At 48.7% G+C, this 25,577-nt stretch overlaps 1 protein-coding gene across 5 annotated transcripts in view; it reads right to left on the bottom strand.

Annotated features, from left to right (window-relative positions):
- The window catches only part of Kcnj6 (potassium inwardly rectifying channel subfamily J member 6), a 251,737-nt gene that overhangs the window by 13,622 nt on the left and 212,538 nt on the right, over positions 1-25,577 (bottom strand). For 2 of the 5 annotated variants that reach the window (XM_041673138.1, XM_041673139.1), the window contains exon 4: positions 2,910-3,231. In XM_041673138.1, coding sequence (XP_041529072.1) covers positions 2,910-3,231 — 322 coding nt within the window. Of the gene's footprint in view, positions 1-396; positions 3,232-25,577 lie in introns of all 5 variants that reach the window. The other 3 variants (XR_005976227.1, XM_041673140.1, XM_041673141.1) reach the window with 3 other exon arrangements.

Genomic DNA, 25,577 nt, shown 5'->3' with positions numbered 1-25,577 from the left:
CAGGGAGCTCTTTTGCTCTGTGGGATTGGGGTCTACTGTGACAACTGTCCCCCTTGAGTTCCAGGGTCTTATCTGGACCATGGATCTCACTGTGCTTTATGGGGGAAAAATGACTCGGAGACACCAACCAAGTAGTCCAAAATATCGAGGGGGAGGGGAAAGGGTGGAGTGAAGGAGAGGAGGTGGGAGGGAGAGAGAAAGAGAGAGGGAGAGCGCTCTATTGGTTGTGGATCACTTGGTTCATTGTGTGTTTTCATAGCACTTGGTCTACTGGCAGAGAGAGGGACTGGGGATCGTGGACTAGAAAGGGGAGGCTTTGGGGGTCCCTTTTGTTGAATTAACTTAATGAAAAACCCCATAGACTACTTGCTGCTTAGAAAATTCAGTCGTAATGACCTTCTTTCAAATTTTAACAGTAGACACAAAATACACTGTCAAACCGTTTTCTTGGTGACTGTAGAAAAATAGACACGTTTGGAAAGGACATTCTAACAAAAGGTCCTTCAGGAGCTCCCGTCTTTAAGGATTCTGAGCTCACGTCTGCCACCAACCACAGTGACATCAAGACCCTGAGAGGCAGAGAGAGACCCCCCAATCAGAGTGTCCTGCTGAGGCCACAGCATGTCTGTGCACGGGGCTATTGTCCGGGTGTCCTGAAGAGCAGGGGAGAAGGGCAACTTCAAAGCTGCTCTTTCAGCCCATCAATAGGGGAGATTGTCCTTCAAACTTCAGTCATAGATTTAAAAAGGCCCAGTGAGTCTTCAAGAGCTAGTCAGCAGACATCTGGCGGCTTTCCCCATCTTTCTTTGTGCTACACAGGCCCTGCCCTGGGCTGCTGCAGGCTGGTGCCCAAAGCAGGGCATCTTTCATAAGGCTAAGATAAGGTCAAGCCTCTTGGAAATCGGGCTCCTTCCTCCACCATCTCCGGCTTAGAGTGTGCAGAGAGAATGCATGACTTGATTGATAATAACCAAGGCCAAAGGGAAATGCTGGCAGGCAGGGAAGGGCTGCAGCCAATAGCTTTGTTTTCCAGAGTCAGAGCCAAGAAATAGTTGTTTGGGTAGCAAGATCTCTGCAGACGGAGAGGAACAGCCCAGATGCTGGATGGAGAAACCACTTCCCATAATTCCTGACTCTTATAGACCAGGAACTCAGATTACAGCAAAGCCCTGTGCAGTCTGGTCAGGGGTGGCAAAGGGGAACCAGGGAGCAGCTAGTTTGACCTCTTTGACCTCCGTGGGGCAAAGTCTCAAACTGAGCACATCTATAGGAGCTGAAATAAATTTAGATCCTTCGATGCGTATCTATGATGTGCAATGGCGTTGGAGAATGAACAGTTTATAGGTGTAAAATCAATGAGAAAGATCGGTTACAGTGCAAAATCTCCACCTGCCCCAACGTCTCACCCGAGAGTCTCTTTCCAGTCCACTTTTCATTCATTTGAATTTAGATTGTTATGCATGTTGCCTGCCTTCCTTTGTTCATTCATTCTCTCCTTCTTTGAAGATTAAAATAAGCTAGGAAGAATGGTTTGATGGTTGTTGTTTGTGCTCTTTTGATTGAGAGGCCCTTGGAGAAGATTGCAAGTAGTGGAATACTCTCGTACTCTGGAAGGACCTTTGTATGCCAGACTCTGGCCATTTCATAATAATAGCAACAATAATGATGAGAGAAGATTTAAAAAAAAAACAGCATAAGAAATGGTAAGGACAGGCCCCAGGGAAAGGCTTGCCCGATGACGTCAGAGGGCAGGGAGTTGGTAACGCAATATTGTCACCCATTGCATGACTTCCTGAAAGCCGTGGCTTCACACCCAAGTCGCCCTCTGCTGACTTGCCACATGAAATGCCCGCAGTTTCTTGTGACTACATAGAAGAGCAATCAATGGTTTTACAGAAAGTTTTCTTAAACTGCTGTGCACCAAAGGGTTAGGGTTTATGGCGAGTGTCACGTGGGGGGCTGCGCTAGTCCCTGTTCCCCAGGCTGGTCAGAGAGACCCTTGCTATCTATAAACAAATGACATCCATTTTGTAAATGTGTCACAGTAGTTCAGAGTTTTGGGTGGTGGGATTTGCAATCTGCTGCCTCTGGACTGTCCTCAGACCTATGGCTTATTAGATTCAACAGAAGGATCACAAGGGAACAGAACGGTACCCTAGCAGCTGTCAACCTGGGGCCTGGAACAAAGGCCATGCATTTAGAGGGCCAGCAGTCAGGGGGATCAAGATGATCAAAAGACACAGATAACAAAATAGAAACACCTACTGTACATTAGGAATCTTTTTTCTTATTTCTAAAGTTGTATTTCTCAAGCTACATGAATGATACATTATGTACAATATTAGGAGTTCTGCTCCACGGTACTCTTGTGCATGCTGAGTGGTGTTACTAATTGCCAAAAGAAAATAATTCCATAGGGCAGATCTATGTACAGTGGTCTATCCCTGGCTATCTGGGTCCTGCACCCATAGTGTCTGAGTGGGCAAGCACCTGCCCTGTGCTAGGTGAGATGAACTGGATTCTGTAAAACCGAATGGACTATCCGGTGTGACCTACGGCCACGGTAAGCAGGTGACCTCTGGGCACTGGGTAAAACCCTTGACAGCTCTTTTGAGTGACGTATGTTGGACAGTTAAGTGGGTCAGTGGATAAGTCTCTCCTGAGGGTGGAGACCAGGCTTGGGCCACAAATACAGGTACCCTGACCCTCGACCAAATCCCTGTCTGCTCGTCCATCTGAACATCTGAGGGCAGGTAGGCATTTTACACCTTGAAGATTTGTTTTCTGGAAATGCCAAAATGAAATATAAATAAATCAAGATCAAAGTGAGAGAAACAGAAGAGAGGGACATGAGAGACAAGGAAGGGTGGTGTCTGAGGGGAGGGAAAGGCTGACCCAGCAGGGCCTACACTTTGGATTCATTCTCTAGGTTTGCCACGTCACCATTCCTCTCCGTTTGTTCTTCCGGGTTCTTCTCTTCTTCTTCTGTCTCCAGTTCTGCATGTTGGTTCAGTTTGCTGGACACGGACCAACTCAGGGGCAGCTCTGCCCTGTTAGCCAGCTCGGCCAGCTCTTTGGCACTAAGGGACGGGGTGCTGGTCTCGTAGGTCTCATGGAAGCTGTTGTAGTCAACTTCGTAGAACCCATCTTCCAGCGTTAGGACGGGGGTGAAGCGGTAACCCCACAAGATCTCACTGGTGATGTAGGAGCTCCGAGCTTGGCACGTCATTCCTGTGGAGAGGAGAAAAGGCTTTAGGATACATGGGCTTCCAAGGCCAAGGAGACCTGGGGACCTGAGCAGAGCTGTTATGTGCAGACATTTATACTGTATTGTAGAGGAGGGTGACATCTCTGGTGCTATCTTTCACATTGTAGACACGTGCCATGAAACTCCAGGACTTTCTAAGACTGGCAAACTGAGTTCAATCCCCCAAATCCCATGTAGATGTGGGAGATTACTGACTCCATAAAACTGTCTTTTGGCTGCCTCTCACACACAGTGGCAATGCATCCTCCCCACACACAATCTACCCACACATCTCCATAGACATTAATAAATAAAGCAAATTAAGAAATTTATAACTTGTTAAATTGCACAGAATAAGTGACCATAGGGTGTTCAGTCACAAAAGGGACATCGATATCCTGAGACTCAGAGACCATTACAGAAGAGAGGCAGAAAGACTGTGAGCACCAGAGGGTCAGGGAAGACTGGGACAGAGTGCTTTGGACGTCACAGGACCTCATACCTAGGAACTCACAGACATTGTGGCTGACTGCACAAGACCAAACCACTTTATATCCTAGCATGGAATAGAAGGGGTTCATGAGCCCCCACCTCCGACTGTGGGGTTATGGACAGTTGATGACTTTGGGGTGAGGGAGTTAGTTTGTTTTTCCACAGAGAGTGGCTCCTAGTGGGTTGACCATATTCTAGTGAATGATTGCACAAACAGAAGTAATGGAGAGAATAAATGAGTTGATGGGTTATTAACAAAAAGGGGAGGGGGCATGAATTGTTGGTGGGTAGGAAGGATCTGGGAGAAGTTAAGGGGGTGAATGGGTGCTGAATATGATAAAAATACATTGTATGGCATTCTCAAAAAAATTAATAAAAATGTTTCTTGCAAAAACACAAACAAAATAGTTATGGAAGCCAAAAGGCTTGTAACACCCCCCCCCCCCATGTTAGCACAACTGATGCCATGATGATGTACCATTCAGGCCATGAAACTCAGTACTTAGATAGTACCCCTGGCCAAATCCATCTAAGTTCATAGTTCTGGGAAAGTCTCTAAAGGTATTAGCCTTGCTTTTTAGCTTCTATAGTTCCATTCTGGCTAGCTGTTCTTGTTAACTGAAGTACGTCAGCTCAGGGTAGAGTTTCTGTGTCTGAAGCTCACCTGTGAAAGATCTGGTACACTAGGAGCCTGGTGTAGTCACCAGCAGGCTAATAAAGATTTTCTATTGGATTAAACCCATGACTGAGCATTCTTCTCTGGTGGATACTCCAGAACAGGCAATGAGAAGACAGTTTTCAAAATACCGAAAGCAGAAAGATTGTTAACCAAGAATTCTATACCCAGCAAAACTATCCTTCACAAAATGAAGGAGAAATGAAGACACTCAGTAAGTACAAATGGAGATGGGTCATTGCCGGCAGCTTTGTACTGCATGAGTTCATGAAGGGAATTCTCCAGGGAAACAAAAAGGATAACTTAAATCCACATGAAGAAATAGACGCTGGTGTAGAGAACTATGAAGGAAATGCATTTTTTTCCTCACCGTATAATTTTGTGCTGCATCCATTTTCTGGTAACAGTTCTGCTGCATTATGTAGTATACCATAGGTTATTTCCCCAGTAACAGTCGTTCAGAAGTGTGTGGTCTGTGCCCTCTTAACAGCCTGGGAAGGCTCAGCCCTGATGGGGTAACGGTCACACCGGCCCAGGCAGACCCAGCCACATTCACAGGTTTCCCTGGTTGAGTTTGATCATCCCTGCCCCTGTAACTGGAAACCAGCAGAGGATCTGCAGTTGCCTATCAACTCTTCGTACCTGGTCAACTGAGATGGGAAAACAGCAAAAGCAACCGAGCTTCCACTCAACACAGCAGGCTGGATCTCACATCAGACAGACGGTCACCAAAAGAAGTCCACATGTAAGTGTCCACATGGATGTCAACAATAATTAAAGAGGTAAGGGTTTGAGAGGGGGTGGGAGCACGGTAGGAGTCGCGTGGGAGAGGGAAGTACCACGTTCCCACCTTACTTTACAAGGCAGGGTTTCTCACCAATTTGGCTAGACTGACTGCCAGCAATCCTCAGGGATCCTCCAATCTCTGCTCCCCCCGACACTGGGACTACAGGCTTGCACTGCCATGCCTGACTTTTTATCTTATTTTTCATGTGACTTCTGGGGACTGAATTCAGTCCTCACGCTTGTGCAAGAAGCACTTTACCGACTGAACCAACGTTCCAGCCTCATTTTTCTAAAAATTATTTAATCTTACAGTTTCTTTACTGAGAACTTCTCTGAGTCCCTAGTGGGTCTCCCAAGTGCTTTAGAGAATTATGTGGAAACAGCCTGTCTTTGGGCATCCACTTAATTTCCAGATAAAACCACACAGATGAGCAGTAGAAGCTCACTCCATCTCAGAGCCATAAAACCACACAGACATGTAGCTAAGGAGTCCATGGCCAAACACTGGGTAGACCCTGCACAATTTAAATTTAGCAGGTGAGGCTCTAATTTTAGATCCAGCGACAAGTTATGGTGAGAGAGAGGTCTGTGCGTAGACTAGCGATGTGATGAAAGCCATCCCGAAACAGCCCCTCGGGGCACAGCCAGAGGTGTCAGCGGCAGACAAATAACGCTTCAAGTCTGCCTAGCGAATAAGATCGCAGTAGAATAGACGGCTTCACTTCTGGATAACGTAAAATAGATCCACATTGCCGACATTCCACAACGAAGAGGGCTTGTCACAGGTGCCTTGCTGGTTTGCTTCACAGACCAGGCTTTGTGACAGGTCGTTTGCTTTTCCTGCTTCCCTCCTGCCCATCTCAGGAAGAGCTGCTCTCAGTCAGCACAGCTGGAGTCTCAGCGCTGGGCTGCCCACTGTGGGGGAATGGCACTGGGGACTCGCTGAGTCCGGTGTCAGAGGGAAGCAGGGCATTGTAATCAACACAAGGATGTGGACATAGCTGAATCTATCATGAGATACAGTCAGCCCTGCTTACGCTCAGGCTCAGGGTCCCTTCGATGCGTACTGCGCTCTCTCAGGGCCTCGATACAAACCACACTTTTTCTAACCTGGGGATCCATGGTGGCTGGTTTGCATCATGCAGAAACAAACTGAATGCACGTCTTCAAAATGACCCAAGGAAAGACATTCTGCATCCGCATTCTTACTCTGAGAAAGCCATTGATACAGTTATAATCTGAATACTGAGTCAAGTGGTAATGCTATTGGTTGAATGCTGCTGTGAACCGGGAACTGGCTGCCATGAACAGATGTTCCCTGACACCATATTTGGGCTGGAGATTCTACAGAATGATTGCCTGTCTAGAACTGTGTAATTGTGGAGAGTTGGACTATTGCAGATTAAAAGCCTGTATTATCTCCGACTATCTTGGTCTCCATAATAGCCAATTATTGCCAGCCTCTTTTTTGACCAAATAACTTTGTGGCTATTGGGTAAAGGTTTTGGTTGTATTAACTCAGCAGGCCACTAGCTAATTCAAAAGCTAAGAACATTATCAAATGGCCTCTGAGGACTGTAGAGTTTTTCTGCTTGGTTGATACTCATTCGGTCACTGTCCCGCCTGTGTGCTTGGTTGAGCTTTGGTTTCCAACCTCCTTCCATTCCTTAAAGTTCCTATAGCCACTTCCATGGTGGAACGTGCCATCTAGGGAAGCTTGAATCCAAATCCCTGGGCCGTGGCCACTCAGACTGTGGCTTGATCCCTGGGAGATGAGCTCTGTCTTGCATTCATGAGTCATCTGATCCTTGTAACAGACCCCTGAGTGGATGCTGCAGGGGAGCAGACTAAATAGAGAGAGGTTAAGGAGCTGTGACAACCCAGTGCTGTGGTCTCAGAGGTGTGATTCTAAACTCAGTGTCTTGAAACCCTGAGTGTGTATGGTGATTGGGTCTTGCGGGATTGATCCACTACCCTTATCATCTCTTTAGCAGAGGAAAAGGCAGGCATGCTGGCACATGTCTATGACTGTAGCACTTGGGAGGTGGGGGTAGGGGGACCATAAGTTCAAAGTCATTCTTGACTATACTGTGAGTTCCAGGCCATCCTGGGTTACACAAGATGTTTAAAATTTTAAATTTGTTTAAAATGTTTAAAAAATTAACAGAGAAGAAAAAGGGAGAGACCCTCAGAACAGGGGCATCCTCTTCCTGCCCAGGCATACAGGGTTGTGTGAGGACCCAGACAGTGGGCACAGTAGCATGTCTGCAACAGTGGGCACAGTAGCACGTCTGCAGCAGTGGGCACAGTAGCATGTATGCAATGGTGGGCATAGTAGCATGTCTGCAGCGGTGGGGCATAGTAGCACGTATGCAGTGGTGGGCACAGTAGCACGTCTGCAGTGGTGGGCACAGTAGCACGTCTGCAGCGGTGGGCACAGTAGCACGTCTGCAGTGGTGGGCACAGTAGCACGTCTGCAGCGGTGGGCACAGTAGCACGTCTGCAGCGGTGGGCACAGTAGCACGTCTGCAGCGGTGGGCACAGTAGCACGTCTGCAGCGGTGGGCACAGTAGCATGTATGCAATGGTGGGCATAGTAACATGAATGCAGCAGTGGGGCATAGTAGCATGTCTGCAGCGGTGGACAGACTGCGTGGATCAGATTAAAGAGGAGGGTGGCATCTTCCCGTCTCTCCTTGATGGGAGATTGTAGAGTAGGTGTTGCAATGCACAAGTGTCTCGCACACACAGAGCATTTAGCGTCTTCAGGATGTCGTTAGGAAGCACAAGCAGTTGTCATTATGCTTATTCGAGCTTGAAGGGGCTGATTTGGGCCTCAGGGTTTTAGCTCCCTTCTCTTTGAGCTCATAAAGACTCTTGGTCTTTCTAAAGACTTGGTTGAGGTGTGTGTGTGTGAATGTGTACACGTGTACATGTGTGGTATGTGTATGTCTATGTATGTGTGTATATGTATGTGTATGTATATATGTATGTATGTGTGTATGTCTTTGTGTGCATATGTGTGTGTGTGTGTGCGCGCGTGCGTCCGTGTTAGTGTGTACGGGACAGGGGAGCAGTGTTTCAGAATAAGCTTGTGTATTATTTACGTCTCTGCTGCTGTGAAAAGGCAGCAGGACTGAGGTAACTAAGGAAGAGTTTATTTGGTTTACAGCTCCCAGGCAATGAGAGTCTATCACGGTGGGAAGCAGAAGCTGAGGGCTCCACACTGAAAGAGCACAGCTGGGGCTGTGAACTAGATATGGCACTGGCCTAACTCTCAGAGTCCGCCTGCGGGGACACACTGCCTTCAGCAAGACCATGCCTCATCAACCCCCACAAAGAGCGTGCCCAGTGAGGACCGAGACTGTTAGGGACAGCTCGTCCAAACTACCAGAGCCTGACACTCCCTGACCGGACTCAGGTAATGCTTTTGTTTTCTGTGTTCTGATTCTTTCACATCTAGACTGTTGCTGACCCTATTGCTAGAGGGCGCGTAGAACTTATCCACAGGATTGCAGATGTCCACAGAGGCAGACTGTCCATCCCAGAATCCACATTTCTACAACCTCCTCCATTATGACTTCTCATGGCCACCATGCGCCTGCTCTGGTCACCCCAGGACCAAGTGTCAAATGACCTGGGGAGGCATGTTACCCAGAATCTCCTGACACAATCCTAAACCAGTAACGCCATCAGCTCTTTCTCATGGAAACGACCTGCAGGCACGTGCTCGACTGCCCTCATCTCTTCTGCCTTCTGACCTGCCTGATGCCATCCCCAGTGTTGGGAACCGAGTCCCAACTCTTAAACAACCTCTTCTGATACACTGACCACAATGCACACAAAGTTCAATGACTTACTCCATCAGTGGGTATGGCTGCATATTCTGGTCCTGCAAGGTACGCCAGGTTCCTACCTAGATCTGATTAAATGCATTTGTTTGCACAGAGGTTTTCTTGCTCCTTGTGGGACAGCTGCAGTCTGTGCAGACTGGGGTTTGGAACATTTAGCTGGATGATGTTGAGTCTTCGGCATTCACCCACTTGTTTATAGTCTTGCTTCTGAGGGAGGAGAGACGTCACTTTTCACCTGACAGTAGTTTTCCCGAGATAGATGTTAGAAAAAAAAAGCTTAAAGAAAATTAAGCATTTAATTGACTGCGAGCCGTGACCCATGGTCTCCATTGTGGAGGTGGCCCTCACACAGTGGCTGACAGTCTTTCACATGTAATCCCACCATTCTACTGACTGGGGAGCCCCTGATCTTGCTGACCCAGGCTCTCAGAAGGAGTTTGGATTTTGCAAAAGTGCCAGTTACTCTGACAGGAAGAGGAGAACCCATTGACCCGTCTCCCACGTCCAGCCAGAGACTGTATTAGTCAAGGACTGTGGGGAAGAACGGGGTGTACCCATCTACTAGGTAATGCAGAAGCACCCTGCCAAGATTTGTGGCCCGGAGCCAAATGGGGAGTGTCTGCTGGCCACTCCCTCTGGGCATTTCCAGAGCTCTCTGCTGAGGCCAGGTGGGTCTGGGCAGGGAGGAGCTGAGGCTTAGGCAGTAAGCACCCCTAAGTGACTCACTTGCTTAAGTCCCTGCCCTGAACCTCAGCACAGGGATGGGCTGTAAATTAAATGTGAAGGGAGGGTGATGTGTTTCCTGTGTTTCTGTGATGTGCACCATGGAAGACCTGCTGTGTCTTGTCACGGCTTCCGGGAAGTGGGCAGCAGCCCCCCCCATTTCCTCCCTGAAGGACCTTGCCGTCCCTGGCTGAGGAAGTTCTAGCTGACATCTGAGCATCCTGATCATTCATTTTCGGTCTGTTGTCCTAACTCGTCTGTGAACTATACAGACTGCTGGTGGCCATCACATAGCCTGCAGGTTGCCTTCCCCCTGACTAGCGTTCCTTTGACACATTACTGTTATCAACACAGTTTTGATGAAAGTTGTATCTCCTCAACTAGGTCGCCATCCCTGGAGTTTAGTAAATCTGTTGACTTGGTACATTTTTGTACACTAGTTTTGTTCCCTAACTAGATTACTTCAATAGGACAACTCAGTAAATACTTGATGGTAGCCACTAGATAGTACTTGACACTTGGTAATACTCCAATGTTGAAAACATGCGGATCTCTGTATTCTATATTTTGAAGTGCCTCAGGAATCAGGTGAGATATGTATTTTCTGAGACATACATATATATGTATTGAAAGTCTGTAATTTAGTAAGCATCCACACTTAGCATCTGAGTCAGATTTGAGGACAAAATTGAAATGGGGACAAAAGAATGAATAAACTAAGGGGCTAAAGAGAAGGCTTAGTGGTTAACGCTTGCCGCTCTTGCAGAGAACTGGAGTTTGGTCCCTAATACCCACTGAGGATGATGTAGAAGCACCTGTAACTCCAGATGCAGAAGATCTAATGCCCCTTTTTCTGGCCTCCATAGACAGCTGAGCTCACGTGCATACACACATGCATGCACATACACATACATGCACATGTACACATGCACAAAATAAAAGTTTTTTTAAAAACCAACAACTTAGAAGTTATAAATGGCCCCTTCCTTGTGAAGCTGCCCCACTGGCCATTAGCACATCCTCCAATTGTTGGGGTTCTACCATTCTTCTCTATTGGAGGTTCCATGGTCCTTAGCACAACATTCTGTAGTGGTATATAATTTGTATTTTCATAAATAAATCTTGCGTGAAGACCAGAGGCACAGCTAAAGCCACTAGAGATCAGGCAGTAGTGGCACACACCTTTAATCCCAGGATGTGGGAGACAGAGTGAGATGGATCTCTGTGAGTTCAAGGCCACCCTGGGAACACAAGATCAATGCAGAAACATAGCAGATGGTGGCAGCTCACACCTTTAATCCTAGCACCAGGGAATCACATGCCTTTAATCCCAGCACTAGAGGAAATATAAAATGAGAGAGGAGAGAGGCTGGATTTTTCTTCTTCTTTTTTCTTTCTTTCTTTTTTTTTAGTTTGTGGTCACCCAGCCTTGGTAGAGGTAAGACTTCTATAGTGGTTGGCTGCTTTGTTTTTCTGGTTTTTGGTTTGAACCCCAATTTCTGTTTCTGGGTTTTTATTATTTGTGCTACAACATTGAATTGTTGGGGTTCTACCATTCTTCAGTATTGGAGTCTATGAGATCTTCTAGAAGACACATGCCTGGTTCCTACCCAGCAGCTTTGTGCTCCTTGTGAAGTGTGTGTCTATGTGAGTGTGTGTATATATGTAGTGAGTGTGTATATATATATGTGTGTGTTAGTGTGTGTATATATGTAGTGAGTGTGTGTGTGTATATATGTATATGTGTGTGTGTATATATATGTGTGTGTGTGTGTGTGTGTGTGTGTGAGTGATGCTGACATTGGAGAGAGGGCATAGCCGAGGAATGATGTGGAGAGTATTTACCAAGTGGAAAGTCTTACTTGCACATATGATCTTAGATTCAGGTTATATTGGCTCAGAGAACCCTGTTTTGCTCAGGAGACTTCCCCAGTTATCAGCAGACTCTAAGTAGTTCCCCATCAACCCTGAGACCATGGTGGAGCAGCACTTCCCCTCAGAGTTCCTGAGCTGGGACTCTGGCTTATGTCACCAGAGAAGTAAGACGGACTCCTGTGTCCAGCACAGCAATGGGTCTCTCTCTCACTCACGCAGGTCCCCTGATCCCAGGAACATGGCATTGCACCACACCATGACCTCACTGCCTCAGTTTCTCTCTTGGGGCTCCCATGGCCTGTGGGGTGTACTCCCTAAGGACAAGTCAGCTGTGGTGGGGACATGCTATATCAGTGGCTGCAGAAGACGGTGACGTTCCTGGATGGAGCATCCACGCTGTCTCCAGCTGCCATCCTTCCCCTTGTCCATACTGTGGAAGGATTGCTGACCTCCTTCCCAGGTATGGCTCCCACCTGCCTCCTGAGGACCCTTCGATAAGCTGGGAAGTAGAGGTAGCAGAGAGGAAGGAGGCGTGGCTGGAGCTCTGCTGGTGTGCCTGTTCTGTTGCTGCCTGCTTCCGGGGTAGCCTATAGGCTCCTGCAAGGGGCTCTGGACAGAAGTCTCTGACTTTGTGTGGGGATGAGCGACTCTGGGGTCGGCGGAATTTGCCGTATTATCAGCCCTGTGCTGTGAGCTAGGCTTCTGCTCAAGCTGGATGTGGATCTTAACACTGCCTTTTCCTCCTTCTCTTCTCCCTCACTAATCCAGGTCGAAGCTGGGGATCTAGCAGGCTGAACAGTGAACACTGGGGTGACCCTGATATGAAAATCACCCTCCTCTAATTTTGCATCTTATTCTGGATGAAAAGCTAGTTAACTGAAGCAGGAATTAGAAGGCAGAGAAGCTCAGCTGTCATCTTCTTGAGTGACCCATGTATAATAAAACCTGAGTTGGAAAAGCCTCTGGGATACCAGGCTCTCTGGGGGCAAATGGTATCTTCAGAAGCCTGTATTTTCTAATGGTTTGATTGTATTTTTCCTGTGGTGATTGTAAGCAGTGAGGGTGGTGGGCCAGGATTTGTATTCAGAACTGGAGATCCCCCCCCCCCCCAAAGCTCACTTCACCATGCTAAGACAGCTTGGAAGTGGAGACTCATTTTTGAAAGATGGATGTTTTCCTTGGGACAAGACCCTAGTTTCTGTGTCCAAAAGCACCACATGCAGGACAGAGCTGCTACCGTGCATCTGGAGCAGGGGCAGTGGAGCAGGGGCCATGGCCTTCTGTAGCTGAGGCCAAATTAACTGATTTCATAGTGACCACAGCATGACTGAAACATTCATTTTGCAGATTAAGTGGAAAATAAAAGCAAGTTCGGGGCCAGTGCCGGCGTCTGACAGGGATGCACGGCGAATTTAATGGAGAGATGGAAGCATTTGGTCCCTGAAGATAAGCATGACATTGCAATTTAGTAGCGATGAGAAAACTGACGCTCTTGGAAACACCGACCCACGATCGCTGGCTTGCTCCCTAAGTTTCTGTTACTGCGCAGCCGCAGCCGTTTAAAACCCATCCTGAAATATCTGCAGTGCAGAACATTGAGAAGGGTTTCTCATTTGCTGGGACGCTGCAGCAGGCAGAAGGGCTGTTTGTGTGCGACTTTCGATGGATTTAGAAAGCCCTGCAGAAGTGGGTGGTGAGGATAGAGAGATTTTTCTTTCTTTTTTGGCTTGTCTGTATAATGGATAAAACAGGAACACCCTCTGTTACTGTACCTTCCCCAGTACACTCGAAGGCAAGCACAAGAGACGGGACCCATAGGCAGAGAAAGCATGGCCCGGCCAAAGGCTGCCAGCCGCACAAAGCTTTCCAGGAGAGGCAACTCCTGGCACCATGGGGAAACAGAGGCAGCCGTCAAATGTGCTGAGCCTCTCAGCTGCCTGGGAGCAGAGCCCAGTACATGCCAGAACTTCCACTGCCCAGGCCCTCCCCCTTTCCCTTCTGTCCCGAGACACCAAGTCCCTGCCTGGAAATGTTGGCGCCCACAGTCAGAACATAAACCTCCTCCCTCCTCCCCACATATTAATCTGTCTTCAGTGTTTACATTAGTCAGAAACCAAGCAGGGAATACTCCTAAGTCACTTTTCAAATCCGTTTTTTAAATAGTTTTCCAGCACAGGCTGCTTAGCTGCTCTGTTAGAGCTGAGTTTGCCCTGATCTCACTTCAGCTCCTTCAAAATGCTGCTCGCAGGGCCCTTCCTGAGGTTTGCAGTTCAGGGCTCAGCCTTGCCACTTTTGGCTTCCTCCCGTCCTCTGTGATGGACAGTGGCTTGAAATGTTTTCCGAAGCAGCTGAAGCATTTTACCATCTGGAAGTGGAACTAGCAGTGTGTGAGCATTCTAATTCTCTCTCTCTTTAAAATCTCTTTAATAGCTGGGTTTCTTTCTTTCTTTTTTTCTTATTTATTTATTATGTACACAGTGTTCTGCCTGCGTGTATGTCTGCAGGCCAGAAGAGGGCACCAGGCCTCATGACAGATGGTTGTGAGCCACCATGTGGGTACTGGAAACTGAACTCAGGACACATCTGGAAGAGCAACCAGTGCTCTTGACCTCTGAGCCATCTCTCCAGCCTTCTAGCTCTTGAATAAAGATGCAGATGTCAGAACACAGTGACACCGGAAGGAGAGGGATATTCCCAGAAGTCCAGAGAGGAGATGAGAGCGGGTATAGAAAGCTCCAAGGTCACTGGGCAGTGCAGCAGAGTCTCCTAAAGATTCCTGCAAGCCACTGGGGACCGCTTCCTGGGGCTCCATGTAGTGACTTAGTGGGACTCACGTACAAAGGTCACCTTCTAGGTAGCTTTTTCCAGATGTGCCGAGCGCCAGCATGTGCTCCTTTCTTTCTCCTAGTTGATCTCTTTCTACTTAACCAAGGGTGGTCATAAGCCCAGAACCAACTGCCCAGAGTGCAGGAGCCTCCTGAGCCCAGACAATGGGGGAAATGTAAGAGGAATTGGGGCCCGTGGATGCCCCCTTTAAAGGAAACAATTTATTATTGTTGTTGTTATTATTATTATTATTATTATTTGTGTGTGTGTGTGTGTGTGTGTGTGAATTCACGTATATAGAGGTCATAGAGGACAGCTTGGTGGAACTGGTCCTGCCCTATCTTTACTTGGATTCTGGGCCTTGATCTCAGGTTGCCAGGTTTGTGTGGTGAGCATGTCTTGCTGGGCCATGGACTTTCTATTTGTGCCATAGAGAGGGCCGGTAGATGGCATGGCCACTTGCCCTTTAAGCACCTTGTCTCTTCCATGGTCCTTCTTGGTCCCAGAATGTGCTGTTCCCATCAGGACACAGCAAAGTCTCTTATGCATGGTGCCGGCCACCACTCAGGCTCCGAGTCTCATCTGCTTTCCTGTGTCAGAAATGTTAGGTTGGGCCGAGACTTTCTGGGAAACGTCATGAGGTGTGGACTTGCCCCTACTCCTGTTGTCATCCTCAGGAGAGTTACCTCACTGTGGGGTGGGAGCTGCCACAAGCGACACACAGTTTACCTTCATGAAGCCCACTAATCTTAGTACGCCCTGTGGTTCTTTGGTGTCCCAGCCTGTCCTTAGGTTGGGTCCTCTTTACAGCTTGAAGGTTGAGGATGAATGATGATCGCATGTAGTAGACTGACAGGCCCCCTCCGTGGGACATCAACGTCACACTTATCATAGGCACAGGGAACATTATAGAGAAGGAGACAGAAAACCCTATAAGAGCTAGAGACTGAGGAAGACAGCCACAGAAACGCTGTCTTCTGGGCATGACTGGACGGTTGCACTCATGAGCTCCCAGTGTGGCTACCTGCACAAACCTACCCAAGACCATGACAGCCGAAATTCCTCCATGGCTAGGGACCGGCTCTCAAGGCTCCAGCTCTAGCTCAGGAGCTCTTGGTCATTGGTGGTGTTCATGGAGGGAGAGCTATTTGTCTTCAGGGGCGTGGCTCCTGGTATCCATGCTCTGGTGTGTGGCCCCATCCTACACCTGTGTGCATCTGGGCAGCACTAATTCAGAGGGTTAAAAACGGAGGATACAAGGTTGGGAGCAGGCTATGGCCGTGGTCTGAGAGGAGTTGGAGGGGAAAGTAAGGGGCAGATATTACCAAAATATCCTGTATACATGTATGAACTTCCTGAAGAATAAACAGAAATGCATTGAAAGGAGTAACATAAGTCAGTAGTTGTTTGACAAGTCATGATCAAGCCCCGCCCCTTGACAAGTAATGATCAAGCCCCGCCCCTTGACAAGTAATGATCAAGCCCCGCCCCTTGCCTACATCTTGGTTTAAATCCCTTGGGAGGAAAAGGTGACTTCGAGATCAACAAGCCCTTCTGTAAGTTGAGTGGCAAATAACTATTTGTTTTCTACTAAACGTAAGTAGGGCATAATGTGTGATCAGATTTCAGATCATTTAAGATTCTTTCCCATAATCAATATAAAACTAATCATGGCTCCAGTGGTGTGACTGTCAGTAGGCTGTCCCGTGCTCCAGGGATGAACTCACACTCATATACACCTATGTCAGTAGGCTGTCCCGTGCTCCAGGGATGGGCTCACACCATACACCTATGTCAGTAGGCTGTCCCGTGCTCCAGGGGTGGACTCACACCCATATACACCTATGTCAGTAGGCTGTCCCGTGCTCCAGGGGTGGACTCACACCCATATACACCTATGTCAGTAGGCTGTCCCGTGCTCCAGGGGTGGACTCACACCATACACATATGTCCGTAGGCTGTCCCGTGCTCCAGGGGATGGGCTCACACCATACACATATGCCAGTAGGCTGTCCCGTGCTCCAGGGATGAACTCACACCCATACACATATGTCAGTAGGCTGTCCCGTGCTCCAGGGATGGACTCACACCCATATACACCTATGTCAGTAGGCTGTCCCGTGCTCCAGGGATGAACTCACACCCATATACACATATGTCAGTAGGCTGTCCCATGCTCCAGGGATGGACTCACACCCATATACACCTATGTCAGTAGGCTGTTCCGTGCTCCAGGGATGGACTCACACCCATATACACCTATGTCAGTAGGCTGTCCCATGCTCCAGGGATGAACTCACACCATACACATATGTCCGTAGGCTGTCCCGTGCTCCAGGGATGGGCTCACACCATACACATATGTCAGTAGGCTGTCCCGTGCTCCAGGGGATGGGCTCACACCCATATACACCTATGTCCGTAGGCTGTCCCGTGCTCCAGGGGATGGGCTCACACCATACACATATGTCAGTAGGCTGTCCCGTGCTCCAGGGGATGGGCTCACACCCATATACACCTATGTCAGTAGGCTGTCCCGTGCTCCAGGGGTGGACTCACACCATACACCTATGTCAGTAGGCTGTCCCGTGCTCCAGGGATGAACTCACACCATACACATATGTCCGTAGGCTGTCCCGTGCTCCAGGGATGGGCTCACACCATACACATATGTCAGTAGGCTGTCCCGTGCTCCAGGGGATGGGCTCACACCCATATACACCTATGTCCGTAGGCTGTCCCGTGCTCCAGGGGATGGGCTCACACCATACACATATGTCAGTAGGCTGTCCCGTGCTCCAGGGGATGGGCTCACACCCATATACACCTATGTCAGTAGGCTGTCCCGTGCTCCAGGGGTGGACTCACACCATACACCTATGTCAGTAGGCTGTCCCGTGCTCCAGGGATGAACTCACACCATACACATATGTCAGTAGGCTGTCCCGTGCTCCAGGGGTGGACTCACACCCATATACACCTATGTCAGTAGGCTGTCCCGTGCTCCAGGGGATGGGCTCACACCATACACATATGTCAGTAGGCTGTCCCATGCTCCAGGGGATGGGCTCACACCATACACATATGTCAGTAGGCTGTTCCGTGATCCAGGGGTGGCTCACACCATACACATATGTCCGTAGGCTGTCCCGTGCTCCAGGGGATGGGCTCACACCCATACACATATGGGCAGCACTTGTTGGACTCAGTGTGTTAAAAAATGATAGAAAATTGAGAGAGTGATATGTTGGGGAGGAGCCCAGGAGAAGTGGAGGGGAGATGGAAGGTGGATATAATCAAAATACACGGTATTCATCTGTGACATTCTCAGACAATAGATGAAAATAGTATTTTTAAAAAAAGATTCCTAAAGACTAAAATAGGCTTCACTAAGGAAATGAAAGATTCCTATACAGAAAACTGCAAGGTAACGCTGAAGATAAATCTAGGTAAATGGAATGATAGTCTACGTTCACAGGCTAGCAGACTCTATACCGCTCAGATGGCAGCACTACCCAATGTCTACGGCTTCAATGCAATCCTTGTGACAATTCCAATAGCGAGTTCAGAGGGGATCGCAGGAGCCCCACACAGCTGAAGCAACGCTGGAAAGGAAGAGCAGATGTCACATCCTGACCAAAGACGCAGTGGTTGCTCTCTGGCTTTTAACGTGTGTAGCAATGTAATAAAGATGAGATTCTGAACATAGAGACAATCATCCATGGCCACTTAGTCTCCAGCAAGGATGTCACAATCATTAAATGGGAAATAACAGCCTTTTTGCTAGGGCCCCTGTAACAAGTGGTGTCCACATGCCAAAAAATAAATAAGAATAGCCGGGCGGTGGTGGCGCACGCCTTTAATCCCAGCACTCGGGAGGCAGAGGCAGGCGGATCTCTGTGAGTTCGAGGCCAGCCTGGTCTACAAGAGCTAGTTCCAGGACAGGAACCAAAAGCTACGGAGAAACCCTGTCTCGAAAAATAAAAATAAAAAAAAAAAAAGAAAATAAATAAGAATAAAAATATAATTACCCCTTACCTCACCCATATATAAAAAGGCATCTCTGCGTGAGAGGTAAAGACATAAAACTCATAGAAGAAAATGGCACCACTAGAAGAAGCAATAGGACTTGGTCAAGATATGGCCTTATCAAAAGAAAGTTCTGTGCAGTAAAGGTCAGTATCAGGAACGTGGAAAAACATCAGACAGTGGAGAAAATTGTTGAAGTTATCTGTCAGCTAAGGGTCTAGCATCTAGGACATATGCAGAATGCTCACAATCAAAAAACAATTATCTGTGGCTGGGGAGATGACTCAGCTTCCAAGGGATCTGAGTTCAGGTCCTAGCACCCATGTCTGGGATCAACTGCCTGTGATCACAGCTTCAGGGCATCTGACGCCCTCTTCTGGCCTCCAGGAGCAACTGCACTTTTGTGCACATACCCACAAGCAGGCACACATAAAAATAACAATAATAATTCACTTTGAAATAAGCAAACTGCCTGAATAGCCAAAGCACACACATGAAAGCACATGAAATCTCAATGAGCTACTGTCTTTCTACCTCACCACAGGGCCTGAGGCAACGAGGTTAAATAACCGTAGATTGAAGCCTCAGAAACACTGGATCTGCAAAAACTTCTTCCCGCTTGAAGTGATTTCCCCCAGCATCCATCACAGCAATGGAAGCCGGCTGACTAACATGTCTTCCTCCTGGCACTTTTTGGTTATGTAAGCCACAGGGCCCTTCATTATTTCTCTCTCTTCCTTTGCATACATTGGTTTGGGTGCTCTGATATTGCTTTTTGATTAAAAAAATTTTTCATAAAGTTCCAAGATACATACTCTATCCTCAGCTTAGTTTAACTTTACTACCTCTGGTCATTTCCTGTAGACTTTTTATTTAATCAAAAGACAATGAAGAGTGTGTGTGTGTGTGTGTGTGTGTGTGTGTGTTGTGTGTGTGTGGTCTTTTAAACCAGATGAATGCTTTTTTTTTAGTTAAATTACCTTTATAATATAATTTTCTCAAGACATTTAAAATGACTTGTGGTCATTATTGAATATGAAACAAGAAGAGGAAATGAGAGGGTTGAGAGGAAGGGGAGACACTGAGGGAAATGGAGCTAAGGCAGGAAGAGGCTAGAGCTGCCTGCGGTGCCCCCATGGAAGGCTGGATGCCCTCCCAGTGCTGGTGGGCGCTCGGTGCCCCTGTGCGCTTCCTGCTCAGCCTTCCGCTGCTCACTGGGCTGGTGGCCTCCCGTGCTGCCCGCTGGATGACTATGTCCTAAAACACTGTGTGGTACATAGGGCGGGAAATTGATGCGAGCGTTTGGGCAGTTTCTGATGTGGGAAGTCCGGGACACGAACGAGCAGTCTCTGCCTACAAGTTTCAGGGTGGCTAAGGGGAGGCGAGGGGTGCTCTTCCTAGAGCGCTCCCCATCTTGCCCTGTCCTACAGACTTTCTGGTAAACTCAGGTTTCGAAACCCTGCTGGTTGTTGCTTTGCCCACATGATCTCTCTCTCTCTCTCTCTCTCTCTCTCTCTCTCTCTCTCTTTCTCCTCTTCCTCCTCCTCCTCCTCCCTCTCCTTTCTTTAAATTGTGTGTGCGTGCACACGTGTGCTTGTTGTGTGTGTATATATGTGTGCATATGCATGGAGGCAATGCCTGTGGTGTCCTTAGCATTACTTTGTCACTCCGAAACTACCCAATGCCAGTTATTGCTTGTGTGTGCATGGGTGCATGTGGTATCTCTCTATGTGTCTCTATGCATGTGGTGTGTGCACATCTGCGTGTGTGTGTGTGTGTGTGTGTGTGTGTGTGTGTGTGTAAGCGGAGGGAGGAGTCAGACTCCCTGAAGCTGGGATTCCACGCGTTTGTGCACTGCTCACTGTGAGTGCTGGGAACCAAACTCCTGGTCCTTTGAAAGAGCGACAAGTGCTCTTAGCTGCAGATTCTTCTGGACACTCCTGTTTTGTACATCTCCCTAAGTGCCCCCTTGTCTGGGGCCTGGAGCTGCGAGTGGACTATAATTTTTAATTGTATCCCAGCGTCTGTTGGCAGGCTTGTTGCTCACTTTGAACTACCAGTCACTGAAAACCCAGCCTTCCCTTGCATCTGGAGTTTTGTAGGTGGTGGCTACATTTCAGAGACCTGCTTACAGCGCAAATTTAACCCAGCAGAGAGGGACTGTTAGGCCTGTTCTATGAGGGACCTGCCTGCAATGTAAAGCCATCTGTTCCATCACAGGGCCGGCTGTGTGGACGCTGTGCCGCCAGGTGGTGCTGGCGCCTGCGTATCTTTTGTCCCTGGTCTTAAGCTCCAGGTTGCTGCCTGGCTAATGCTGCTGGGAGAATTGGAAAGCCAGGGACTGCTGGTTGTGTCTTTGCTCTTGGGGGGCGGGGCTGCACCTCTTGGAGGGGCGGTTGTAGTGCCTTTGGCTCCAGGGGTGTGCTGACACCCCAGTCCCTGGATGCAGCCAATTCTGTCTTGCTTGGACAGAATTATTTAATTGCCGAAGTCCGGAGCTCCTAAGGAGCTGAACTCCGAAGATTGTCCCTAGAGACCTTCGGAATCTTCTGCAGGCAGCACCAAACAACAAGCTCCCTCCTCCATGACTTTTTCTCCCTCAAAGGACTGGAGGTCTGTCGGTTACTCTGATTTCCAAATTTATATTTCTAGAGCCATCTATAAGGTGAACAGCTATCTCCATGCCTATGTCTTCGGAGGCATTGTAGAAACTTGATGATAAAGTTTCTAGTTACGGCTTGGCACTGTCTTCCTCACAGGAGGTCAGGTCGTGCTGCTACCCTGAGGGCTCCTGCCAGCTTGCTAGAAATGTAGAGTCTTGATTGGCTGAGTCAGAACCAGCGTTTCAGCCAGATTCACATGTGACTTGGGCTCTGCATGGCTGCAGAATTGCTGTGGAGGGCCACTTGGGGTCTGTAGTCATGGACAGTGACCTCTGGGCCAAGACTGACTGAGAGAAAGCACAGGAGCCCACCCTTCCAGAAGGTTCTGGCATCACAAGGAACAAATGCTAGGCAAAGTGGGTGCTGAGCTAATGCGGGAAGCCCCACACTTTGCTCACCACTGAACTCTGCAGCCGAGAAATATCGCTGCATGAAGTGTGAAAATCTGTGGAGAATCCTAAAACACTGTGAGGTGCCGCAGGGAATCCAGGAGGGTGTGTGTGGGTGTATGGGGTGCCCAGAAGCCGGGTTTGCTGTGTGTGTGGATGCTGGTACCTTGGCATAAACGTTATATGCACGATAGACTTTATTCACCTTTAAACAGTGCCCAGGGCCAGCGTGTTGAAAGGGTTGCAGGTGAACAAGACCTGGGAGACGGGCTGACAAGCTCAAGGCCGAACCCTTGCCTAGCAAGAACCCCAGGTCCCTCTTCAGTGTTGCAGAAGAACCAGGGGTGAGAAAGGGGGTGACATTCAGGTCACACAGGCATTCTAGGTAGGGGGTGATCACTCACTTAGAACATTTTTGATGGCCACAACCCAGGGGTGGGGGACATTACTGAGTTTAGAGGACAGAAGTCAGGGACCTGCAAGGACACTGGCATATAGAGGATACCCCTGTAATGAGGACGAGGAAGCCCTGATATCATTAGTGCTAGCTCCAGGGCAGGAGAGAAAGCTGCACGCCCCGTAGCTTCCCAACCTCTGTCCTCAGTGCGAAGGTCTGAGACCTCGTTAGCCATGACTGCAGCCCTGGTCCCCGATGACTGTAGGGACAGGGCTCCCAGCCAGGCTGATGCGGTACTCAGCAATCAAACTGACCAGGGCAGAAGCTGCTCGTTGCTTGGATTGCTTCCTCCAAATCCAGGCATGCTATGGTGCCCACTGTTCCCCCCACCCAGCAGTGGATGGCAGACTGTTGCCTTTGGCTGCAGACTGGGCCCCCAGTGGCTCAGGAGAAGCTCCAGGCAGTTGTTGCAGTGTGCTGGCTAGAATGGGGGAGGACGCGGTAAACAGCCCTGAGCTAATGGCTTTTCCATGGTGACAGCGCAATCTGGGTGTGATAGGCATGGACAGGTATTTCCTGCCTCCCACTCAGAGGCAATCTGGGTAAAAGGACTGGTTTCAATTCTTTAGAGAAAAAACAAGGAAACAACCCCAAATAGCCTTACTCGACTTGAAAGGACAAAACTCTGGGAATTGTAAAGTATTCTTTTATTTGCCTTTTCCTCTCCCCCTCCCACCCCCATCCTTTCTCTTCCTCTTTGCCTCTGTATTTGAATTTTAGACCTTTTCTCTCATATGAGTTTATCCTGATCAGCTGTTTTCTGTAGCATTTTCCTTGGTAAATGGCTCCAGACTATATAGCTAATAGTAATTTTACTTGATTCCTGCATGGTCCATGAAATTAGAGCCTCTCGCTTTGTCTTCTTGTTTTTCTACTTGCTGATACGTGTATGCACCCATCTGTTCATACATCAGTGTGTCCATGCAACTATCTATTGATCCATCCATCCGCCCCACCCACTCATCACCAACCTACTCATCAAACTGTTCATGCACTCACCATCCATCCATCCCATCATCCATCCATCTGCCCATCTGTCTGTCCACCCACCAATCCATCCATCCATCCATCCATCCATCCATCCATCCATCTGCCTATCCATCTATCCATCCATCCATCCCACTATCCATCCATCCATCCCACTATCCATCGATCTGCCCATCCATCCATCCATCCATCCATCATCCATCCATCCATCCATCCATCCACCGACTCATCCATCCATCCATCCATCCATCCATCCCACCATCCATCCATCCATCCATCCATCCACAGGAAACACTTACAGTGCCTGTTTTTTGGCCCACAGAAGTATTACCCAGACATATCTCTCCAGTGGAGGGTAGAACAAGTGAAAATTATTGACTAATTTGGTTGTTGTATATGAAATCCTAGGGACAAAAGAGAAGGAGATGGCTAACTTGGGGAAGAGAACACTGTCAAGAAAAAGTGTGTCAAGGAAAGCTATTCTAGAGACTGGATTTCAAGATAGCTGTGGAGGATAAGCCCAGGGAAGCAGGTCATGGGTGACTCAGGCAGGAGGCAATGTGGACAGCAAGTCAGGACTACATAGTGACAGGCCTTTGGGGATATGAAAGGTTAAGCCTCCCACAACGGGGTGCTATTGATGAGTATTAAGGTCACTTTTGGGAGCAGGGGTTACCACCCAGAACTATGGTATCAAAGCAAAACCATACACTGTCTTAAATTTCTCTGGTAGGTTTGGAGACCCTGGGCATTAGGCCTGTTTGCACAATTCCTAAGAAACACCCCTAGGAGACTCCACGGCAGACCACAGTGTCTGGCTTGCAGCTCTGGGGAAAGAACCTAGAAGGCAGAAGACGGCTGCCTAAGGTCTATAGCTGTGTGCATGTGGCCGTCAGAGCACACTACTCAGTGAATTCAGGGGTGCCTCCCATGACGGTGAGGAGTTAGCCCTGGAGTCAGGTTGAGCAGGCCACATCCCACTACTTATATGCTGAGGGTGATGAAAATGTGTCCCCCAGTTTTCCAGTGCTCTGCGGTGAAGAGGCAGAGCCTAGCCCCTCTCTCCTTGTGTGGGCTGGACTTGTCATTCACTCTAGTGAAGTGGAGGGGTGGTGTGCAGGTTCAGAGACTAGGTTGGAAAAGGCATTGCCGCTTTTCCTAGTAGTCGATTGCACTTCCTGCTTTGGGAAGCATTAGCTGGCATGTTGGGGGGGGTGTGTGGGGTGGGGTGTGCGGGTGTGGGGGGTGGGGGGGAGTGGGGCACTCAACAGCTTTTATAGAGAAACTGAGACCTCCAACCAATAGCTAGGGAGAGAGCTAGCCCAGCATAGATCCTCCAAGCTGGCCAAACCTCCAGAGCCACAGCGACTCAGCCCAGCAGCTCTTGGGTCGTGATGGATGAAGGGACACGACCGCATTGGCTGCTTTCAGCCACCAGGTTTTTGGGGCAGCAGATTGATGATGTGGTATGTGCCCTTGGGCAGGATAATTAGGTCTCCTGCGCTTCTGTGTCCTTACCTGTCTGGGGTGCTAGAGGTGAAGCCTATATCCTAGAGGAGCTGCAAGGATTTTGTGAATCAATGCATGAGCATCACTCAGAACACAACCAGTGCTCCGTAAATCTCAGGCCAAGACAGGGCAGCCGGAAAGAGATGGAGTTCCTGCTAAATGCGTGGAGGATAGGGCTCGGTTGATGACGGCTTGGCGAGGGCAGCCCGTCCTAACGGCCTGAGGATGACCACTGGCCAACAGGGGCGGAGGGCCCTGAGCGTCACTGGGAGGGACATTCTGTGTACAGCGAGGGCTGTGGGAAGCCGGGAACCCTTCAGCTCTCATACTTCTCAGTGGTCTTTGCTCAGTACAGACAAGGGAGGAAAGGAAAGACAGGTAGACAGGATCTAGGTGGTTCAGAGGAAGTAGAGGAAGCCATAGGTTCCAGTGGGACGCTGTCTAGCACTGGGCTGATGGTCTGGAGCTTGGGCCAGGGACCTTTCTGTTGTGTCTCAGAGAAGGCACAATGACCAGAGTAGAGGGGGCGGAGGGTGGCTTTTGTAGCCTGTGAGGAGCTGGCTGCCCGCAGTGCCTGCTGAGCTGGGGTGAGCATGAGGCCAGAAGTGAGTTTTCCTGACAGGAAGGGAGGACACAGAGGAGGAATGTGTGCAGTGACCCCAACAGCAAAAGACCAGGCTTTAGAATACATAAGTGTCCTGCAGGGAGTGAGGATGGGTCACACGTAGATACTGAGTCACACACACCAACCATACTGCTTAACTTGTAAAATTTAGCACATTGTGAGATTAATACTAACTCACCACATGTCTGAGTACCCTGAACACACACTTTTTAAAATAAAACCTCTATATAGTTAGTTTTTATGGCTAACCTTGTACATCCTAGAATCACCTGGGGAAAGACTCTCAGTGAGGGATTTTCTGTCTCAGGTTGAATGTGCTCTCTGCGGGTGGATGGTGGTGCCATTTCTCGGGCTTCGGACTGGGTAAGAGTGAAGAAAGCCAGCTGAAAGCAGACAAACAAAGGTGTTTGCTTCTCTTTGCTTTGGCTATGGGTGCACTG

This window comes from Microtus oregoni, unplaced genomic scaffold (genome assembly GCF_018167655.1).
Source record: "Microtus oregoni isolate MIOR12 unplaced genomic scaffold, Mior012 000023F_ref0000262, whole genome shotgun sequence".
Taxonomy (NCBI): domain Eukaryota; kingdom Metazoa; phylum Chordata; class Mammalia; order Rodentia; family Cricetidae; genus Microtus; species Microtus oregoni.
Note: the sequence above shows the minus strand (reverse complement) of the source record. Positions and strands in the feature narration are given on the sequence as shown.